Raw genomic sequence first — 21,745 nt, 5'->3', positions numbered from 1 at the left:
ATGAACCCACCTACAGAAACAAAGACTGGTCAGTTTCATCTAGTCTCCAAAAGCAGGGCTACACAGAGGGGGATGCAAATCCGCCCCCCCGCCCCATCTTAAAAGAGCCTGCTCTCCCAGTACTGCACTCAGGGAAAATACAAAGGGTCTCTGAGATCCCATGAGATACCACTCCAAGTAATCAGGCTAAGACAGTGGTCTGAGTGGGGCAGTTTTTAACTGGTTTTAATCCAGCAGTCTTTCTCCTGTGTTTTGTAAGCAGCCTGCTAAGAACAGTGTGCCTAAGAATCTGTCCTCTAAAAAGACAGTTGCATTTTCCTTTCCTTCACATTTTTAATCTTGCATTTGTGTCTCCATCCCCACCCCGAATATTCATATTACTGGGGAATTCCCAATAGCACATAGAATTGGCCAGGCTTAACACACCGTCATCCTGACACCTGGAATCACGGGCAGAGAGTCTACATTTGCAGACTCCCCAAGCAAAAAATCATGACAATCAAGCATATCAAAAAATAAGGGTACACTACAAAATTGATCAGAGAAAAGATGGCCTGAAGGCTGATCCAGGAATTTACTATCTATTTTAAAGAAGCTTCACTGACCTTAGTTTAGTCCTGGAAAGGAGTTTACGAAAGATGCAGCATCCAGAAAGGAAGTGCTGATTTCTTCCTTTAGTCTGCCTGTGTGTGAAGTCGCTCAGTCGTGTCCGACTCTTTGTGACCCTGTGGACTGTAGCCCGCCAGGCTCCTCTGTCCATGGGATTCTCCAGGCAAGAATACTGGAGTGGGTTGCCATTTCCTTCCCCATAGGTAGTCTGCCTACCATATACCTAAACTTTTGTGGTCCTCAAATCCATTCCTGGAAGGAAGTTTCCTCAGGTGCTCTGACGCCATCACTTGCTGTGAAAGAAAGGCAATGCCTTCTTGCCCTTTCCCACTCTGCTCATCTTGTTCAAGAGAATGGGAGGCCAGCAGAAGCAAACCACCGTCTTCCAAGGGGACTGGAATCAATTCTACCTGGCTAAGTTCCATATGCACATGGAGAGCTTCTGGATGGACAGATGTGTGATGTAAGGTGGGCCTTGCAGCACCATCACAACGGCATTTCCTGTGGAAGCGCAGTCTGTTGCAGTGACAGCAGCTCAAAAAGCAGGGGTAGGCCCTGCCCTTGTCCCAGGCTTGGTGATCTGCTATTGCAAACCTGCAAGCTGAGAGTCTCTGCACTGCCAGTGGCCAGAGAGAGCTGCCTTTTTGAGCACAGGACTGGAGCACCACAGGGCATGGCATGAGCCCAGCCAACAACCCAGAGGGATGTAGCCCAAGGACCATTTGGAACCCTGTGGACAACTTAAGGGCCGCTCCCTAAATGATTCCTCCCAACCGAGATGGGCCAAGAAGCATGGCCAGTACTCAGAAGAGGCCAAGACTGTCCTCCTACTGAGTCAGCTAGTGTGGCAGAGAAAGCGCTCATTTTTAAAGGGCCAAGGATGGTTGGCTGCAGGTGGGCAGTGGGCTTACAATCTCATCTAAACCAACTCCCTCCAAACAGATCCAATATCATTTCACCCTACCGGATGAGAACTCTGGGAGACTAGCATCTGCTGATTTGGCTAAACTGACTGCATGTCTGGAATCCAAACGTCTGCAAATATTTTCACTGATTGTCATTCTGTTCTCTCCATATTTTAGCTTTGATCATTTTGGAACCCATAGCCTGTCTTGTGGAATAAATAATACAAGCAAATTAAAAAGGCACATTGTGCACCAGGGGGACTTGTCAGGCAGTCGCTGGGATGATCCAGGGCCACTCGGCTCCAGCCTCAGAGTCACCTGCAATAAAAACCACTTCTTGCCATCAGGGATTCAGTGATTGGGATGGAATTTCATAAAAACCAAAACTGACAAAATTGTCTCTGGCGTGTAGTTCTGGATAGGGAAAAAGTCATATTTTTTCACAGCAAAAAAAAAAAAAAAGAGGAGGGAGCATGTTTTCAACATCAAACTGTGGTCATCAAAGTTTTCCACTGATCTTTAATAAGTGACTTTTTTTTAATTTTGAAAATTGGGGTTAAGTAAGGGTGGTCCATAAATCACTTTTATCGATACTCAAGGGCCATGAGGCCTCCACCTTGGGAATCTCGGTTCTGGCGAGAGCAGTGGTTCAGGAGACATCTCACGAGACTCTCCAGTTGGAGCAGAGTTCCCGAAGGCTTAGGTGGCCTGACACAGTCACCCCATCAACCAAGCACTGAGCAGCCAAAGCCTGTAAGCAGGACGGGGACAGGGGAGGAGCCGACCAGCCGGCACCCTAGCGCTCTGGGCTCTGCGCCCCTGTGCTGTGTTCTGAGAGGTGGCTGCTCTCCCACCGCTTCCCAGGAAAGCCAGCCCCAGTGGGGTCCCGCCGCGACCTCCCCGGGATCGGCAGAGGACTTCCATTGAAAATAATGGAAATTCACATTGGCGCACTTTCCATCCTTAAAAGGCAAGTGTCTTTCAATCCTTGAAGATATTCTCTCAAGCCAGAGGACAGGTAGGGTGGGGAGGAGAAGTGTTTAAAAAGGAGGATGATCCATTTCATCGAGCCAAGAGGCCGGGCTAGTCGGAAAGTCGGGGTAGCCTACACTGCTTCCTGTGGAGATGTCAGAGGTGGGTCCCCCAGCCATGGCTCTCAGCGTCTGGCTTACTCCCTGCCCTGCGTGCGCAATGATGCCCAAGTTACTGTCCACCGTGTAATCCAGCCCATTGAGCAAAGGAGCGTGGGATGGCAGGGACGAGATGGAGGATGGAGACTGGGGGATTCCATAGGGGCTCCCATCCCTCAAGTCCTGATAGGATTGTCCTGTCCCGTCCATGGAGAAGCTCCCATTCATTAACTGTCCGCCTGAAACGTCCCCCACGTTGCCATAAATCCTATTGGTGTGGCCAAGTTCTGAGAGAATCTGATCCTCTGTGGACAAAAGAACGGAGATTTATTGTCAGCCGCCAGGACTCCAGCGCTCCCCTGTTCTTCACAACCTAGGAATACACATGACCAGGAAAGAAGCCCGAGCATGAACCAGACACCAGCATGTCAGCCTGGCATCCAGACACGTCAAGGGGGAAAAACAGAACAAACACCTCCAGAGACCACATGCCCAGGTCCCAGAAGGCTGGACAAATGTTTCGTGAGCTTGTGGGTCTCAGGTGGGTCATGTATGAAGAGGGCTACACTGACAGCTATGGAGTGCCAGTGCCTGAGGTTTGCTGTGTCACATGTCATCCACAGCACAAAGGGAATAAACTCCATGCTAACAAGATTTCATCTGAAAGCTTTCGAGCTGAGAAAAGTGCTTGATTCAGTTGTAGGGAAACAAGCAGGGCCGTAGGCTCAAGGGAGCTGAGGACTCAAGACATGTATACACAAAAGCTTTCTGCTGTACCTGGGAAAGAGGTTCAGTATCAAAGGACTTGGTTTCTCTAAGTTCTTCACTGGGGACAAAGCATTGGATTGATTAAGGCAAATGGACCTTCTTGTTTCTTGAGGAATTTCATTAAGGGGATCTCGTGGAATCTTTACCACCTGGAAGAATTCATCTCTTCAACAGAGGTGAACAATTTTAGTCTTAAGAAAAATAAGATTATACAGTTATGTGGAGAGACCAGTGATATGTCAACCTGGGGGCCCACCTGCACCCAACAAAAAGGAGCTACAAACCAAGACTTAACCATCCTGTATGTTCCAGATGTTGATTTCAGCATCTTAGAGGAGACTGAGTGGCTTTCCACCCCCAAGAGGCCTGGAAGGTGAGCCTGGAACATGCCCCGGGCCTCATGGGCAGACCTTTGGGCTGACTTACGGTCCTCTCAGGAAATCATGGCCCTCACAGGCAGCTCTTGCCATCTGCTGCCCCACAGACTTCCTTTCTATTCCCACTGAGCCTGTGTGTCCATTCCTACCAAGGCCACCCCAGAGTGGACTTCAACACTCATCCCTTCTGACAACCTGCCCTAGGCTGTCCCGCATCCCATCCATGAAAATGAAAAGGTGGAGGAGAGTCATGCCCTTTAAAGGGGGCAGGAGATGAAGGCTCAGCTACACTGTAAAATGGCCATTAACTGGTGTTTTGCCTACACCTGTCATCCCCAGTGACCAGGGCCCTCTGTGGGAACCACAAGCTGCCTAAAAATGGTTGTGTCTTATAAGAGTAAAAATGTGCTGAGCTCTCTCCAAACGCATCCAGTCAGTTGTATTCACGGATTCCCACAAGACCACTGGGATATGGGCAACGATACTGTTAAACCCATTTAGAGATGGGTAAACTGAGGCTCAAGAAAAGTAAATCAATTTGACAAAGCCACAACTGGAAACCAGATTTCTGATTCCCCCAGCTCAGGCCTCTTCCCTTCTCCTGCCGCAACAGAAGACCTTCCACGTTTGAGGACTCGATACAAGAGAATGGCTATTTGCAAACAACCAAAGGATCCAAAACATGCAGCCATTTGCAATTCTACTGATGCACAAAATTTGAATGTAGCACATGCAGCAAAGCATATGTGCTGGGGACAGGATGAAGTGAGCGGTGGGGGAAGGGATTCCAGAATGAGGCCAGCCCCCACCTCACATGCACTCGCAGTACTGACTCCCCAGGGCCAAGGGCTGTGACGCACATCCTCCCACCACCAGCAGAGGAGGGGGCTCACCTAGTGGGTAACGGGAGGAAGGCCACTGCCCCCATTGAGGGGAGAAATGCCGGAGAGGGGCTTGGGGCACAGACTGAGACACAGGGGTCCTTTGCAGCTGTGTGGGCTGATGAGGGAGCCCCGGGCAGCGGGCAAGGAGGGGAGGCCTTTGGGCCCCGCAGGCCTGGGAGCCCAGCTTCCATGGGTCAGCAGCAGAGCTCTGGTTTCCTCTGCCCTGTCCCCTCTGGAAGGGCCACGACCATTTCCCCCCACCCTTTACTGCAAGTCACAGGGTGGGGCCTGTGTTCAGAAGAGAGCTGGCAAGGCCTCCAGAAAGACCCCTCCTGCCTGTCGGGGGTCACTGTTTCCCAGGGGCCTCTCCTAGGGCCTTGGCCTCGCCCCTCCAGCCCTGCTCACCTCGGAAGCTCAGCTCACTGTCACTAACCCCACAGTCCTCCGCAGAGCTCTCCTTCTCCTGCTTGCTGCCTCCCCGGCTCCTCTTGACGCTCTTGTAGAACTGCCCCCAGCGGTGCCGCCCCGCGTCCTTCTTCAGTCGCTTCTCCTTGGCCCTTCTGTTCTGAAACCAAACCTGCCACAACAAGCAAAGGGACATACTTTGGGGGTGTCCACCACGAGCCCAAAGCCCCCAGGGTCCTCGAGACCAGAGACAAAGACTGAAGCCGCAGCAGATGGGTGAGGAACGGGTTGTGCCCATCGCTTCCCCTGGCCTGGGCCTCAGACATCTCTCTGGTTCAGCAGATTTCCTGGGGCTGTGGTCCTGAGCCCAGCACCCCAAGGGGATCAGGGACCACACAGATGAAGCGCCATGGCTACCTGGAGCCGTCCTGTGGACGCGCGGATGTGGGGACCCACAGGACACCCTCCACCCCCACGCCAGCCCCGGCACCGCATGGTGCCCGGCCTGGGATCTCCGGTCAGCAAAGGTGCCCCCACGGGTTGGGGTGGCTGGAGCCTCACCTGTACAACCCTCATGTCCAGGCCTGTCTCCGAGGACAGCTGCTCCCTCACATGCCGGGCGGGCTTAGGGGAGTTCTTATAGGCGTTCTTCAATGTCTCCAGCTGCTTTGCTGTGATGGTGGTCCTGGGCCGCTTAGCTCCAGCCTCTGAGTCATCTGCAACGAAAACCACTTCTTACTGCGTCCAGCCCATCTGAAGCAGCTGGGTCTCACCCTCCTTCCTCCTTTCCTCATGTAACCTTGCCTGCTATGGGCAAGAGGGAGGAAGAATGAGCAACGTCAGGGGAGAGTACTCTCGACCTGCATGGAGCCCACTCCTGCACTACAGGCCTTCCCGAGTCACTGGAAAGGTAGGACAATATGCTGTTCCCTCAGCTCCCTGCCTCTCCCCATCCCCTCCCAGCCCAGCCACACGGGGCTCTCATCAGACTGAAGGTGTACCATTCTACATGTTTCCCCATCATGGCACACTCCACTGGCCAACCTTGTGAGTTACTGCCAAGGCTGCGGAGGGGAAGGAGACAGAAGGAAGTCTTTGCCCTGGGCTGCCCCAGATACCTGTCCCTCCTCCCATCAGAAACCTCCATTCCCCCAGGTCCCACCCATGACATCACTGCCTTTCCACAGCCCTGGGCTCATAGCAAAGGTGACGTGTCCATTTACTATTCACCTAAGCAATGTTCATAAATTATGGGTCAGAACCCAAAAGTGGGTTGTAAAGTCAATTTAGTTGATCAAAAACTAAAAGAGGAAACAAGATGGATGAGATGAGATGAGATGGGATGGGATGGGATGGGGATGGGGATGGGGATGGAATGGGATTGGGTGGGATAGGATGGGGTGGGGTGGGATGGATGGATGGGATGGGATGGAATAGGATGGGGTAGGGTGGGATAGGATGGGGTAGGGTGGGGTAGGGTAGGATGGGATGGGGTGGGTGGGATGGAGTGGGATGGGGTGGATGGGATGGGGTGGATGGGATGGGGTGAGGTGGATGGGATGGGATGGAGTGGATGGGGTGGGGTGGGGTGGGATGGAGTGGATGGGATGGGGTGGATGGGATGGGGTGAGGTGGATGGGATGGGATGGAGTGGATGGGGTGGGGTGGGGTGGGGTGGGATGGAGTGGATGGGGTGGGGTGGGGTGGGGTGGGATGGAGTGGATGGGGTGGGGTGGGGTGGGGTGGGATGGAGTGGATGGGGTGGGGTGGGATGGAGTGGATGGGGTGGGGTGGGGTGGGATGGGATGGAGTAGGGTGGGGTAGGGTGGGATGGGATGGAGTGGGATGGGGTGGATGGAATGGGGTGGGTTGGGGTGGCCTGGGGTGGGATGGGTGGAATAGGATGGGGTGGGGTGGATGGGATGGGGTGGTGTGGGGTGGATGGGGTGGGGTGGATGGGATGGGATGGGATGGGATGGGATGGGGTGGGATGGATGGGATGGGATGGGATGGAATGGGGTGGGGTGGGGTGGGTGGGATGGAGTGGGATGGGGTGGATGGGATGGGGTGGGGTGGATGGGATGGGGTAGGGTGGGATGGGATGGGGTAGGGTTGGGTGGCCTGGGGTGGGATGGGTGGGATGAGGTGGATGGGATGGGGTGAGGTGGATGGGATGGGGTGAGGTGGGTGGGATGGGGTGGGGTGGGGTGGCCTGGGGTGGGATGGATGGGATGGGATGGATGGAATGGGATGGGGTGGGATGATGGATGGGATGGGATGGGGTGGGATGGAATGGGATGGATGGGATGGGATGAGGTGGATGGGATGGGGTGAGGTGGGTGGGATGGGGTGGAGTGGGGTGGCCTGGGGTGGGATGGATGGGATGGGATGGATGGAATGGGATGGGGTGGGATGATGGATGGGATGGGATGGGGTGGGATGGAATGGGATGGATGGGATGGGATGAGGTGGATGGGATGGGGTGAGGTGGATGGGATGGGGTGAGGTGGGTGGGATGGGGTGGGGTGGGGTGGGGTGGATGGGATGGGGTAAGGTGGATGGGATGGGCTGAGGTGGATGGGATGGGGTGGGGTGGATGGGATGGATGGGATGGATGGGATGGATGGGATAGATGGGATAGATGGGATGGGATGGGATGGGATGGATGGGATGGATGGGATGGATGGGATGGGATGGGATGGGATGGATGGGATGGGATGGGATGGGGTGGGATGGATGGGATGGGATGGGGTGGGATGATGGATGGGATGGGATGGGATGGGATGGGATGGGATGGGATGAGGTGGGGTGGATGGGATGGGATGGGTTGGGATGGGATGGGATGGGATGGGATGGGGTGGGGTGGATGGGATGGGGTGGGGTGGGGTGGCCTGGCCTGGGGTGGGATGGGTGGGATGGGGTGGGGTGGGATGGGGTGGATGGGATGGGGTGAGGTGGATGGAATGGGGTGGGATGGGGTGGCCTGGGGTGGGATGGATGGGATGGGATGGGATGGGATGGGATGGGATGGGATGGGATGGGGTGGGATGGATGGGATGGGATGGGGTGGGATGATGGATGGGATGGGATGGGGTGGGGTGGGATGGGATGGGATGGGATGGGAGGGGAGGGGATGGGATGGGATGTGATGGGGTGGGATGGATCGGATGGGATGGGGTAGGGTGGATGGGATAGGGTGGCGTGGAGTGGCCTGGGGTGGGATGGATGGGATGGGATGGGATGGGGTGGGATGGATGAGACAGATGAGGGCAAGTGTTGCTTCATGAAACTTGATCAGTGTCAGGTGTATGAATATGTGTGCTGAGTTGAAACAAAACAAGATTCTTACTGTGGCTTATATTCAAACACATTTTTTTTGAAAAACACTTGTATAAAGAGTGTTCAGGACAATAAGCTGACTAATCAACTGTCTTCAACGGATTTTGAGCCTCAGGTGCCTGTAAGTCAAAGGCTCTTCTCAGCCAGAGTCCAGCACAGGAGAAGCACTGAGTGTAAATGGTTTGCTCCTCTCCCAGCACTTAAGTTCATTCATTCTCTGCCCAGCACCCCTGCCCAGAGTCAGGAAGAGGAATGGCAGCTGCCTCCAGCCCCCTGAGTTCTCTGTGCCTCTTCACACTGGCGTCCTTTGAAGAGGGTCTGCTCCATGTCTATCTTCTTCCCTTTCTTCCCTTCCATCCAAGGAAGTCCTCTCTTAAAACAACAATAATAGCTGATGTTTATCAAGAGCTTGATGTGCCTATGATCTTCATGACCATTCTAAACGGCTTTTCTTGGGGTCAGAAGACCTGGGTTCACCATTCTCACTGAGTCAGTGATGTGGGCAAGTCCCCTCACCTTCAGAAGCCTGCGTCTGGGCAGCACGGTGCAGGAGTAAGTAGTCATGCAGCCCGGCTCACACGACAAGCCATGGTGCACACAGTGGGTGGGGGACAGGCCCCCGGTCCTCCCTTCTCCTCGGGCTGTTTTCTTCCCCAGCAGAGCCACCATCATCCTCAAAGCCCCGCCATTCAAGTCCCTCCCTGGGGTCCTGAACCCAGTGAGGAAGGATTCCAGAGCCACTGAGGCAGACACTGAGAAAAACCTTCAAAACTCGTTGTTAGGAATCACTTCCTTCTTCCCATATTCATAGAGAGAACAATATGACAGCACTTAATGTAAATACAAAATAGTGCATTTCAAAAATATTCATATACTCTTCAGAATTCCTGCCAATGGGGAGGAAGTGGTGCAGTGGATAGGAATCTGCCCCCCAATGCAGGGGACACAGGTTCAATCCCGGGTTCGGGAAGACTGTGCATGAAGAGGAGTTACTAAGCCCACGGGCCACAACTACTGAGCCTGCACTCTAGAGCCCGGGAGCCGAAACTCCTGAAGCCCGCGTGCCAAGAGCCCATGCCCCATAACAAGAGGAGTCACCACAGTGAGAAACCTGTGCAGTGCAATGAAGAGCAGCCTCTGCTCGATGCAGCTAGAGAAAGCCTGTGTAAAGCAATGAAGACCCAGTGCAGCCAAAAATAAAGTTTTTTTTTTAAACCTAAAAAAAAAAAATATATATATATATATATATATACTATTTACACACAAAATTTGAAATAATGGAATCACTCCAAATTTTTAATTCATCAAGAATCACTTAATTTCAAATAGGTTGCCCTAGTGAATTAGAAATTGTTCTCAGCATGGCCACTGGGCAGTGCCATTGGGACAAACCCCTGTTGTCCTGGGTTGGTGGCTCCTTGGTCCTGTACTGCTGGCTACATGCACAGCACTTTCTTCTTGCGATTACAGGGACTATTATGCTGTTATTTTAACATTCACTGTTATTATAATTTAAAATCTTTTTTATATCCTATAACAATGTCATCCAAGTATTCATTAAGTAGCAGTGGCAGTGCTCATGCTGAAAAATGTACCCAAAAATCAATAACTTTGGTGCGGAAGTTAAATGTGATAAAACGCTATGAGGAAGGCCAAGCAAGACCATGATACCCTAGGCTGTTAATTTAGGAAAGAGCATCTGGGAGGGACTGAGATAGTGCTGAGAAAATAAAAAGTAGCATTAAGGCAAAGATACATTTCACTGATTATGGATTTATGTGCTCCCAGAATACATCCCATCCCAATTTTTCACATTAATTCCTATGGGAAAATTAGCCTTAAAGTATGTTAGTTTTGAATTATGCAGGGTCTCCTACACTTGTCCCTGGCATAAAAGGCAACCTCATTATATTGAAAATGCAAATATTCAAGGAAATGTAACAAATGAACAAAATTATTCACACCAAGGTACAAATAGCTGATACTCAATCCTTTGTGTAGCACAATGGAGGGAACCTAAGTCGGAAAGAGGGTTTAGATTAGCAAGGAGGGATCAAAACATAAAAAGAGAAAGCCCGATGTCCCACAGCAGACCAAGGCCCCTGCTGCACTCAGAATCACCCAGGTTCCATGGGATGGAGTGTTCTCAGCCTCGCAGACAGCCAGAGGCCAGAAGAACACATCAGAAACACGGTGTAACGCCCAGTTGCTGGCAAACCTACAGCATATCTTACTGTTTGTGTTTCTCTTCCTCACTGGGCTCTCCCTCATGTGCCATCCCATCCCACAAGCTGCAGCCTCTTTGAACCCCAGGACACAGCCCTGTGTGGCAGATGCCTGACCTCCCACGTGGAGGTGAGATGCCAAGGTTCAACCAGGTACACAACCACCAGGGGACCCCCAAGTTAGTAGGTGACCCAGCAGAGATGCCCCCCAGCCTCTGAGGCCAGGTCCAGTGTCTTTCCACTGTCCTTCAGAGGTTCTGCGTGGCGCAAACAATCCTGGATACAAGTGTGAGCTCCACTGGGTCATTCTTGCCTCCCCAGCTGGTCTCTCCTTTCTCTTGACCCATCCACAGCAGCAGCAGAGGCCAGGCTGTGACTTCTCAGAGTCTAAATGAGGCCTCTGATGGCAAGAAGCAGCCACCAGCCTGGGGGAAGGCCTGCATCCTTAATGTCTCTGGTGAAGGGCATCAGAGTTCCGAAGACAGCTTGGGCTCTCTGAGTCCCTCTGCGTTGATGGTTTATCCCTGACAAGACGCCCTAATCTTCTGTGACACCGTAATTGACTCCAGAGCAACAGCACCAAGTGAGTTTTAAGGAGCCAGAGCAGATTAATACATTAAAGCAAAGAGCCCGGGAGCAGGCTTGCAGAGGCCGGGAAAGAGGAGAAGAGATGGAAGGGCTGTCCATGCGGAAGGCCAGAGCTGGGGGTGGGGGGCACAGTGGGAGGCGGGTGACGAAAAGAGAGGTGCCGTCCCTCCCACCTCTGCCAGAGCCAAGCTGAGCTCCAGCAGCCTCACCGAAAGGGCCTCCCCATCACCACCCTTGAACTGCATTTATTAACCAAAAAACTAATTTCTCCATGTTTTGATCATAACCATATAATATATAGGTGGGAACTCAGGAAAGACCTGGAAAGATATACATGGAATTGTTGTTGCTTTGTTTTTGTTTTCATCAAGCCCAGAGCTGTCAATAAGAGCATTCCACAGAACACCCTGAGTTCATAAAAATTCTAGTCAGGGGCAAATGACCTTGATGTTTCATGAGTTCGTGCATCTGAAATGCCCAAGGTGAGTTTGGCCAAATGCCAAAATCTGAGCCAGGCTGGAGGGTACAGCTGTGAATGAGGAGCCTGAGGTGAGGTGGTAGAAGGTGGGAAATCAGACATGGTCTTTCTGAGGGGACCCAGGGAATGGGGGTTCAAGAGCTCCCCAAGCCCTGAAAAGTCCCAGGGCTGCCCAAGAACACGACCTTAGGCGGCAGGAGCAGCTGCTGCCCAGGCCACCTCTGTGAAGGCAGGTTTTCTGGGTGGCTGCTCAATGCTGGGGCCTGACATCAGCCGTGCTGTCAGCTTCTGTGCAGACCACGGACGTGGCCCAGAGGCAGCCGGGGAGGGTGGCCGGGTGCACGGGAGCAGATGGTCGAGATGGATGAGTCTTCATGAGTGAGGAGACCGGCTGAGCATCTGCTCCCACATGAGGGACTTTGGGAGACACAAGAGTCATCACCCCCAAGTCCTTGCCCTCAAGGAGCCTGCAGTCTGAGAGGTGAAACAGAGCACGTTTAACGGAAACACAAGCTGACCTGTTCCAAGAGGGACTCAGGCCAATGCGAGGGCTCTTGCTGACTGAAGCCTTTGAGGTGTAGAGGTGCTGAGGTAAATGTGCACCCCGATATACAAAGCTAAGGGCAGGGCAGTCCAGGGATCTGTCTCTTGCTTCAACAGTGCTTGGAGAAAACAGACCCAGGGACGGCCCTCACTCTAGCCTCCAACCACCCTCCAGCCTTTTTACCAGTCGCGACCTTTGGAATCCGCCACTCAGCTGTCCACGATCACCAGGACCAGACAACACCGTTTTTTGAGCTTAGCTCTATTACCCATCAACCATGAGCTCCCAGATGCATCAGAATTACTCCATCAAGGGGAGGCCGCCATCAACCGCCTGGTCAACAAGCATCTGCAGGCCTCCTAGACCTACCTCTCTCTGGGCTTCTATCTCAACCACAACAATATGGCTCTGGAGGGTGTAAGCCACTTTTCCTTCAAGTTGGCCGAGGAGCACAAGGGCGTGGAGTGAGTCTTAAACACGCAAAGCCAGCACAGCAGCCGCGCCCTCTTCCTGGACATGCAGGAGCCACCTCAAGATGAGTGGGGTAAGACCCAGGATGCTATGGAAGCCACCTTTCTCATGGAGAAGAACCCAAACCAGACCCTTTCAGATCTGCATGGCCTGGGTTCTCCCCTTGCAGACCCCTGCATCTGTGACTTCCTGGAGAACCACTTCTTAGGGGAGGAGGTGAAACTCATCTAGAAGACGGGTGGCCACCTGACCCACCTCCGCGGGCTGGCTGCTCCCTGGGTGGGGTTGGGAGAATATCTCTTCAAAAGGCTCACCCTCAAGCACAACTAGGAGTCTCTGGAGCCCAGCAGCCTTTGAGGAGCCCCTCTAATGTCAGGGTTTCTGCCTGAAGTCCCTCTCTGCAACCACTGGGCAGCTTGTTAACACCTTGGAGCCCTCTCTCAAGCCTTGGACCAAATGGAAACAATAAAGTTTTTTGCAGAAAACAAACAAACAAACAAAAAAAAAAAAACTAAGGAGCATGGAACTTCCCTGGGGGTCCAGTGGCTAAGTCCCAATACAGGGAGTCTGAGTGATGATGAGGACAAGGTCCCCAGCTACTCCTGAGCCAAAGTACTGCCTTGTCCCAAGACAAGCAGCTGCTCAGCAACCATAACTTGATTGATGCTTCACTGGGGAAGCCAATGCCAAGGACTGGGGGTGAGGGGTGGGGGGAAGATCTCTCTCCCTTCAGGCATCTGGGAAGGTTCTAGAAGAGGCAGGATGCCTGCGGGGCTCCGAGGGGTGGGCAGCCTGGACTCTGGCAGGACAGAGGTTGGCCATGCAGGGCCCAGCTGATTACCGTTCTGCTTGGCCGTCTCATAGTCCTCCTTGCACACCAGTCGCCCATCCTCCATGAGGTAGAACTCGTCCCCCGTGGCCAGCTGCCGGTTGCAGATGATGCAGGCGAAGCAGTGCAGGTGGTAGACGAAGTCCTGCGCCTTGCGGACCACCTGGGTCGGGGGGATGCCCTGCTGGCAGGCTGTGCATTTTGTGCCGAAGCGCCTGTCAAGGAACGAGAGTGGATTAGAACACGGGGGTGGGAGAGGGGTCTGCCTTCCCCCCACTTTTCATCAGCCCCTCGCCTACTCCACTATTCTGGGCTGTCCATGGGCCTCCACCTCTGGGCCATCCAGTTGTCCAGTTAACAGGTCATCAATTCACCCAGGGCCATAGGATTTTCCAAGTCCCACTGGGCAGACAGTTTCACCCTCTGTTTCCTGGTCTCTTCAGCCTTATGGTGAAGCCTAGAGGACCAGTCCCACCGGGCAATTGCAAGTGCCCATGTGCATAAAGCATCAGGCAGAACACCTCCTCACGTGCTTCCCACAGGAGCCGTGTGGCCGGGACAGCCCGCATGTCAGGATCCACACGGGCGCTCCAGAGAAATCGCACTTCGGCAGCAGAGCAGGGCTCTTGACATGGTTCCTCTCTTCTTCCTCTCCCCTCCACCCTGCACACGTCAAACCATCTTTACCAGCCTCCTCCCCCCTCCCATGCACAGCTCCAGAGATGTGAGCCCAGGAATCTGCGTTTCTACCCCTGACACCATTCCGGGCAGAGAGTCTGCAGACCCGAGTGTAAAGGATGCTGCCTCAGACCTCTCTCCATCTGCACCTTTCTGGAGCAGCACTGTGCCCACCACCAGTCTGGCCCAAGGCTGGGAAGGAAAGAGAAGTAGACCCATTGAAAATATAGTCCAATTGGGTCATTTAAGCCCCGTTCCCCATTCTGGCCACACACATAGAGCCACGCCAGTGGTCCCAGAGGTCAGAGGGAAATATGGGGCCAGTGTAGAGGTGGCGATGAAGGGAAAGGGGGCGGTGGTGAGCCACTGCAGGTGAGCCTTCCCTGCTTTAGGAGGGAAGCAGGAGGGGCTGGGGAGGAAGGGGCAGAGTTTAAAACAGCAATCAACCTAATTATTCATGACATTTCACACAGCAGAACTTTATCTTCTTCAGGATGAAAGACTTCGCCTAATGGATCTGGGGAAGGTTTGATTTTAATGGTCCTTTTAACTAATGCTTATAGGCAGCCTGATTTCCCCTGAAAGGACAGTACATATTTCATCCACATTAATACCAAATAAATTAATTATGGTCATGGCGATCATGATGAATCCCAGATTAATGCAGAATGATGGGTCTCTTGTGCAGTAATGATACCTGCTGGGGGGCTGCAGGGGCCTGGAGCAGGCATGGCCAGCTGCGGCTTCAGCCCCTCCCAGGGACACGATCACAGAGAAGTGGGGGTCTGGATGGACAACCCCCAAAGAGCCAGGAGTGTGGCCCCAAGGACTGCTCCACTGAGACAAGATACGAGGAGGGTGTCAGGGTGTGAGGGGCTGAGGCGTTTGGGTTGAAAGAACCCTGGACTTCTGAACTCCTGGAATGCCTCTGGGTTTTGTGAGGAGGGTGGCGTGCAGGGAGCAGGCCTCTTGCAAGTAGAGGTTCTCAGACTGGAGCTCAGGACAGGCTCCGTCCGCCACCCCTGAGTTGTTCAAAATTGTGCATCAGGAGGTAGAGTCTGGACTTTCAACCGATATTTTCAAAAGGTTTCAAAGCTTTCATCAGATTTCAAGTCCAGGACCCAGAAAAGTAGAGATCACATTTGTTGAGTAAGTCAGTGAATAAAGAACCATGCTTTCAGAGATTGTGCGTGGAGATGGCCAAATCTGAGAATGGAGAACAATGTCTGCTGTCAGTTCTAGGTGGTTCTGTGGCTCAGTACCCACCAGAGCACAGGTGAGAACAGGCTTCTCCACAACTGCTGCCTGATCACATCACTGTATTAGAGAGGAAGGCAGGCAGGCACCCAGCTCTACTGCATGTGTGTGTGTGTGTATGCGTGTGTGTATGTGTGTTTCAGGGACAAAGGAAAGGAAAGCCTGCATATATGTTACTAGAGTGTGTTCTCAAATTGCCTAGAGTTTTTCTATCCAGTCCAAGGCAATGCACAAAGCAGGTGTTTGAAATGAAACAATGCCTTCATCCTGCTCACTGCAAACTCGCTCAAATAAACCACCAAAACCCAAGTGTTCAAATCCTTTGCTGCAAAGGATAGAGCAGAAGCAGCTCCAGAGAAGAACTAGAGTTTTCCAAAAAGCAAGTCTTGTGGCCGAATCAAGGGCGGAGACCAGAGGAGGAGGAAGGCAGAGTAGAGACCTCAAAACAAAGCAGAGACTCCAAAACACAGTGGAGACCCCGCCATGCCCCTGCCCACAGGGAGGGCCACATCCTCTCCCCACTAAAAAGCAGGCAGTGGTTTTCAGTAACCAGAAGCCCAGTTGACACCAGAGCCCCAGAGACATGAAAGATAACAGGGGTATAAATTTAATCTACATACCGACAGTGATTCATGCATGAGGGTGGCAAGTGCACAAGAAAAATGAAAAATAAATGGACTTTCCCACCAGCGTTTTTTAGCAATTGAAGCAATTTTCCTGATTGTGGGATTTATACCGATGGTAAGTGGAAGTTGCTTCTCGTTACCTTTCTCCCCTGGAGCACAGCCAATGAGACTCTTTGTTGAGGGGCCTGTGTGCATCCCCGGGGCCCACAGGGCTCCCCTAGTGTGGCTGAGGCCCGAGGGGCACTCAACCCCCACTCCTGGTCAGAGCCAGCAAGCCCAGAATACAGTGCCGTCATCCTGTGAGTTGCGGATGTGATGATGACGCTGTCGTGAGTTTCCAGATCTTAGACTAGCCAGGGCTGCAGGTGCGACAGCCATGGCCTTGAAAGGCTATGCGGCTTGTTCTGCAGCAGGCAGTAATGAGATGGCCATAGTTAAAACTCCCTGGATGGAAACAAGGTAAAACTGTGAATTCGCCCCGAAGGATGACGGTGACGGGGGCAGAGCAGCACACTGGCCGAGGGAGAGGCCTCCGAGGAACTTGCCAGTCAGCACCTGCTTCATCCTATCACTGAGCCCCTACTGCGTGCAGGGCCCTGCCCACTCAGGTGCAAACGGCACTGGCCTCGCTCATCAGAAGGACAACCCTTCTGGTGAGTGCTGCCCTGCCAGACCTCCGTGGACAGCCGGTCTCCCCAGGGAAAGCAGTTGGAGCTGATCCAAATGACAAAGAAAATGCAAGGAAGAATTCTAACAGCTCACATGACTTTCCTCCACAGAGCAACATCACTGGCGATTCTCTTATCCCTGCCCAGGGAGAACCTCTGAAGGAGTGGATGAATGCATGCTGGGAGGAATGAGTGTACCAACTGCGTCTTCAGGCACAGGTCGGAGCAAGCAGGGGAGAATTAGCACGTGACATAACCGACAATTTGTGACCCCAGGGACTGTAGTCCACAGGCTCCTCTGCCCATGGAATTCTCCAGACAAGAATACTAGGGTGGGTGGCCATTCCCTTCTCCAGGGGATCTTCCTGACTCAGGAATCGAACCTGGGTCTCTTGCATTGCAGGATTATCGTCTGAGCTACCAGAGAAGCCCATAATAGCTGCAGCTCCTGGCAAAAGCTTTTCAAAGAAGGGACTTGAACCCCCTGTAAAATGAGGCCTGAAGTTTATTAAAACATCAACTTTCCACCCCACGTTGTTCCCATCATCACACTCAGTCCACAAATGTCTCCCAGCCTGAAAGGTAGGGACTCTGATAGCCTCTGACAAATGAGAAACTGCGGCTCAGATTGGTGAGGTGCTGGCCCCGGCTCACACAGGCACAGAGTAGAAAGACCAGGATTTGAACTCGGTGCTTCTGACGGCACGGCTGGCACACAGTGGGCGTCAGAGACGCAAATGCCACCGAGAGGCCAGTCACGGTGCACCCACTCTGAATTGGAACTGGCGCTCAGGGGCCCTGTCCCCCTCTGAGCCACTGGGGTCCCCGACCCTGCAATGTGGGGACCGCCCCAGGAGCCCTCCCCCAACAGTCAGTGTCACCCCAACACACCGACTGATCCTGTCGACACTCCCCTGCCCCTACAGCTCAGGCGTGAAGGGCCTGGGTTGCTGACTGTGGAAATGCACTAGATGTCACGGCTGACATTCAAGGGCTGCCCCTGACCCCAGCGAGGGGACGAAACCTGTGTCCTTGGTCTCACCCTTCCTTCCATGCTCAACCCAAGTCCCCTCGGCCCATTTATCTGTCCACTCCCACCCCTCTCAACAGGCCTGACTGGCCCTCTCTCCAGTGCAGGATCCCCAGATACTGCAAAACGGATGCCAGGCAGACCTGGCAGGCGCCACATCTTCTAGAAACAGGTGCATGTAAACCGTCTACCCCAGGTGTTCCAGCACATTCCTCATTTTATGTCCTCACCTACGACCAGACCAGGCACCATATTCTGGTCACCAATACAATTAAAAAGCAGCTCCCAGTTACCAAGCACCTGCTGTGTGCCCGTGTCCATAACCTCACTTAAACCTCACCACCGCTCTCAGAGCACAGCCCGCTACCTCCCTGGGGTGTCATCGCCACCCCCAGCCTACCCCCGCCCTCCTGGGTTGATTTTGCTCCTGGCTCACCCTCACGCTCACCAACCCTGTTGCCAGAATTCTCAGTGACATCGATGTCCCCACAAGTCCCTCCTGACCCTGTGCACTGAATTCTTTGACCTCTTCTCCTGAAGGTCATGGGCTTCCCAGGTGGCTCAGTGGTAAAGAATCCACCTACCAATGCAGGAGACACAGAAGCTTCAGGTTCTATACCCAGGTCAGGAAGATCCCCTGGAGGAGGAAGTGGCAAGTCACTCCAGTATTCCTGCCGGGGAAACCCCATGGACAGAGGAGCCTGGTGGGCTACAGTCCATGGGGTCGCAAAGAGTCAGACATGACTGAGCGACAGAGCAGGCACCCCTGAAGGTCATATCCTCAGACACTCACTCTCATGGTCCACCCCAGACAATCCCATCAGGAACTAGAGTGCCTCCAGGAATGACTTCCAAGCATCACAGTGTCTTGCCCTTCTACTCGGTGCCCACAGCAGCCTGACTCCCACAACCCTGCCACCCGGCCCATTCTCACTGCCCCTCATTCTCCTCATGGCCTCACTTCCCCCCAACCCAGCAAAGACTCCGTGGTCCAGCTTAGAAACCCCTCTCCTGCCCATACCCTCAACTCCCCACCCTGCTCTCAACCCCCGACCTCTGCCACGCAGCACAGGTGTCAGGACAGGGCTGAGGGAAACATACCTCCTCACTGACTGGACGACCTTTAAACTCAGGGTCCAGACCTCCGGAGGGCCTGGGAAAGCACAGTGCCCCCTCTCGTCTGTTAATCCTACCCTCCTATCCCTTCTCTCTCCCAATCCCCTCATCCTTGGTCTCAGCTGGTGGCCCAGCTTCCTGTTTCCAGGACAAAAGAGGGGCTCTCAGCAAAGGCCTGCTAGGCATTCCCCCTCTTCTGTCCACCCACTGCATGCCCAGTCTTTCGCTCTCTACAGCTGACCCATCTGTACTCCCGGTCAAGGCTGTCAGCCCATCTGGGCACAGAGTCCACTCCTTCCTAGTAAGATCATTCAGCAAGCAACTAGACCCCTTGCCACCCACACCATCAATGTCCCCTCTCTATCACAGGTACCCAGCAGCATACAGCACCGTTACTTCTGCCACTTCAAGACAAAACAAAAAACTTCTCTTGACCCTACGCCTCCTTGCATCTCTACTCCCCTCGGAGCAAAATCCCTCAAAAATGGGGTCTATACACAGTCTCTAATGCCCCTGTTCTCATTCTACCTCCAGTTGCAATGTGCCAACTTCACTGGGCCACAAAGTTCCCAGATATTTGGTCAAATGTCTTCCTGTGTGTGTCTGGAAGTGGTTTGGACAGATTAACATTTCAATCAGTCGACCGAGTAAAGCAGATTGCCTTCCTCACCGTGATGGGCCTCTTCCCATCAGGTGAAGGCCCAAAGAGACCACAAAGGCCTGTCCTCCCAAGAGTGAGCTCCTCCCGCTTGACTGCGGGAGCTGGGACGTTGGTCTTTTCCTGCCTTTAGACTTGAACTGAAATGCTGGCTCTTCCTGGGTCTCAAGCCTACCGACTTGTATATACCATCAACTCTCCTGGGTCCTCCGGCCCACTGACTACAGGTCTTGGGGCTTCCAGACTCCAAAATCCTGTGAGCCAATCCTTAAATTAAATCTCTTTATACACACACACACACACACAGCCTGTTGGTTGCATTTCTGTGGAAAACCCTGACTAATACAACACTCCAGTCAGGTGGTCGCCCATGAATCAACCCCAACTTCACTTAACCAGGTGGCCCCAACACTGCTGAGTCCATTGGTTAGGTCTCATTGTCCCTTACCTTGCACCACATCGGCTGTCCCTCCTCCTTAGAACACATCACTCACTGGGCCTCAGGACCTGGCTTTCCGGGTTCTGCTCCTTTCTCTGGCAGCCCCTGTTCCACCTCTCTCCACCTCTTCTTATCCATCCCACACCTCTGGGGATTCAACTTCCACCTCCAGCTGGGACCTCCTCCCAACTCCAGATGGTACAGCCCACAGCCGCCCCCTCAGCATCTCAACTCCTAATCTTCCCTCAGCATCTGCTCCTTCCCCATCTCAGAGAAGGGCGATTTCTCTCTTCCAGTTGCTCAGGCCCACTGCCTTGGACACCCTGGTGTGATCTGTCAGCAAATCTCATTGGCTCCACCCCAAATTACATCAGGCGCCACTCCCCCATTTGTAGGGGAAGAAATAAGTTCAGAGAGGGTAAGAAATGTGCCAGAGACATCACAGCAATAGACAGTGGAGCTGGAATTTGAACCCAATCCTCTTCCTTTCTCTGGGCTGTTGGGAGCAGTCCAACCCAGGCCCACGCCAGCCCCCATGTGTGGGAGCTGCCACAGAGCGGTGCACCATCCCAAGAAAACAAAATATCACACAACTTAATTTTATGCTTTAATTGCTTGGCGGTGATTTACTGCTGGCCATATATTTTTTCCCCAGTTGACACTTTCCTCCATGTATTTCTTTTATCTATCACCACGCTTGACAGGTAAGTCGCTGATATTTACTGTTACTGTATGTACCAATATTTCCAACATATATCACCACCACAGCCATGTCACGGCACACAGAGTCCTGCCCTAGCACAGTCAGCCTTCTCCAGATGCAGAAGGTGCCATATTTGGAGAAGGCCTGACACTGGAGAACATTAGAGCCTTGGAGAATGGGGACACAGTTACACCATATGCATGTTCACACATAAACCTCCCAGCCCCAGCAGAACTCCGCTCAGGCTCCGCTTTTTATTTGCAGTTTCTAATATAACATTTTTCTTTTCAATGAGCATTCAATATTACTTTGAGATGAATGCAACTGGAAGAGCTTTAGAATCAGTCACCTAGTCCAACCTCCTCATTTAACACAGAAGAAAATGGCCCAGAGAGGGTCAGAGATTTGCTCAAGATCACACAGCCCAGTGAGTGGCAGAAAAAAAATCTACAGCCCAACTCTCCCTTCTCCCATCATATGTCCCTGCTTTCCCTGCCGGGGGGAGATTTGCTTCCCAAGAGGCAATGGGACGTGTAGGATCTGATCCTCTTCTCAAGAGGCAATTGGGATGTCCCTGCTTTCCCTGCTGGGGGGAGATTTGCTTCCCAAGAGGCAATGGGATGTGTAGGATCTGATCCTCTTCTCCCAGAGTCCAGCCCATCTCTCTTAAATTTTTGTGAACATGCATGAAGCATTAGTATTCACCAGGGGAGTTTCTAGCGAGCTGTCTTACCTGAACTCACAAAAGCCCTTATCATAGGCATTATTAGTCCCTTTCCACAGGTGGGATAACAACATTGTCCAACTAGCCCAACAACATTGTCCCTCCTTTCCACCCCCTTCCTCCGGGTACCTAATCAGCCCTCCTGATCCCAGGCTAATTCTTCTCTGCCAAGGTGTTAGCTAAGCTGTTACCAAATTACCCTGTGTAGAAGTGCCAACTGGGATGTTTGCTTAAAAGCAGAAAAGTCATCCCTGATTCCTGACTCTGGCCCCAGATTGCACACTTTAATAAGCC

The 21,745-nt window shown here is 52.8% G+C and overlaps 1 protein-coding gene across 1 annotated transcript in view; it reads right to left on the bottom strand.

Annotated features, from left to right (window-relative positions):
* Window positions 1-324: 324 nt before the first annotated feature.
* LHX4 (LIM homeobox 4) overlaps window positions 325-21,745 on the bottom strand; it is a 48,729-nt gene continuing 27,308 nt past the window's right edge. Inside the window, exons 3-6 of the mRNA XM_027565483.1 lie at window positions 13,565-13,767; window positions 5,640-5,794; window positions 5,079-5,250; window positions 325-2,949 (exon numbers count right to left, since the gene is read on the bottom strand). Of these exons, the coding sequence (XP_027421284.1) occupies window positions 2,555-2,949; window positions 5,079-5,250; window positions 5,640-5,794; window positions 13,565-13,767 (925 nt within the window). The 3' untranslated portion in view covers window positions 325-2,554. The remainder of the gene's footprint in view (window positions 2,950-5,078; window positions 5,251-5,639; window positions 5,795-13,564; window positions 13,768-21,745) is intronic.

Source organism: Bos indicus x Bos taurus, chromosome 16 (genome assembly GCF_003369695.1).
Source record: "Bos indicus x Bos taurus breed Angus x Brahman F1 hybrid chromosome 16, Bos_hybrid_MaternalHap_v2.0, whole genome shotgun sequence".
Classification (NCBI taxonomy): domain Eukaryota; kingdom Metazoa; phylum Chordata; class Mammalia; order Artiodactyla; family Bovidae; genus Bos; species Bos indicus x Bos taurus.
This window is presented reverse-complemented; position numbering and strand designations above follow the sequence as displayed.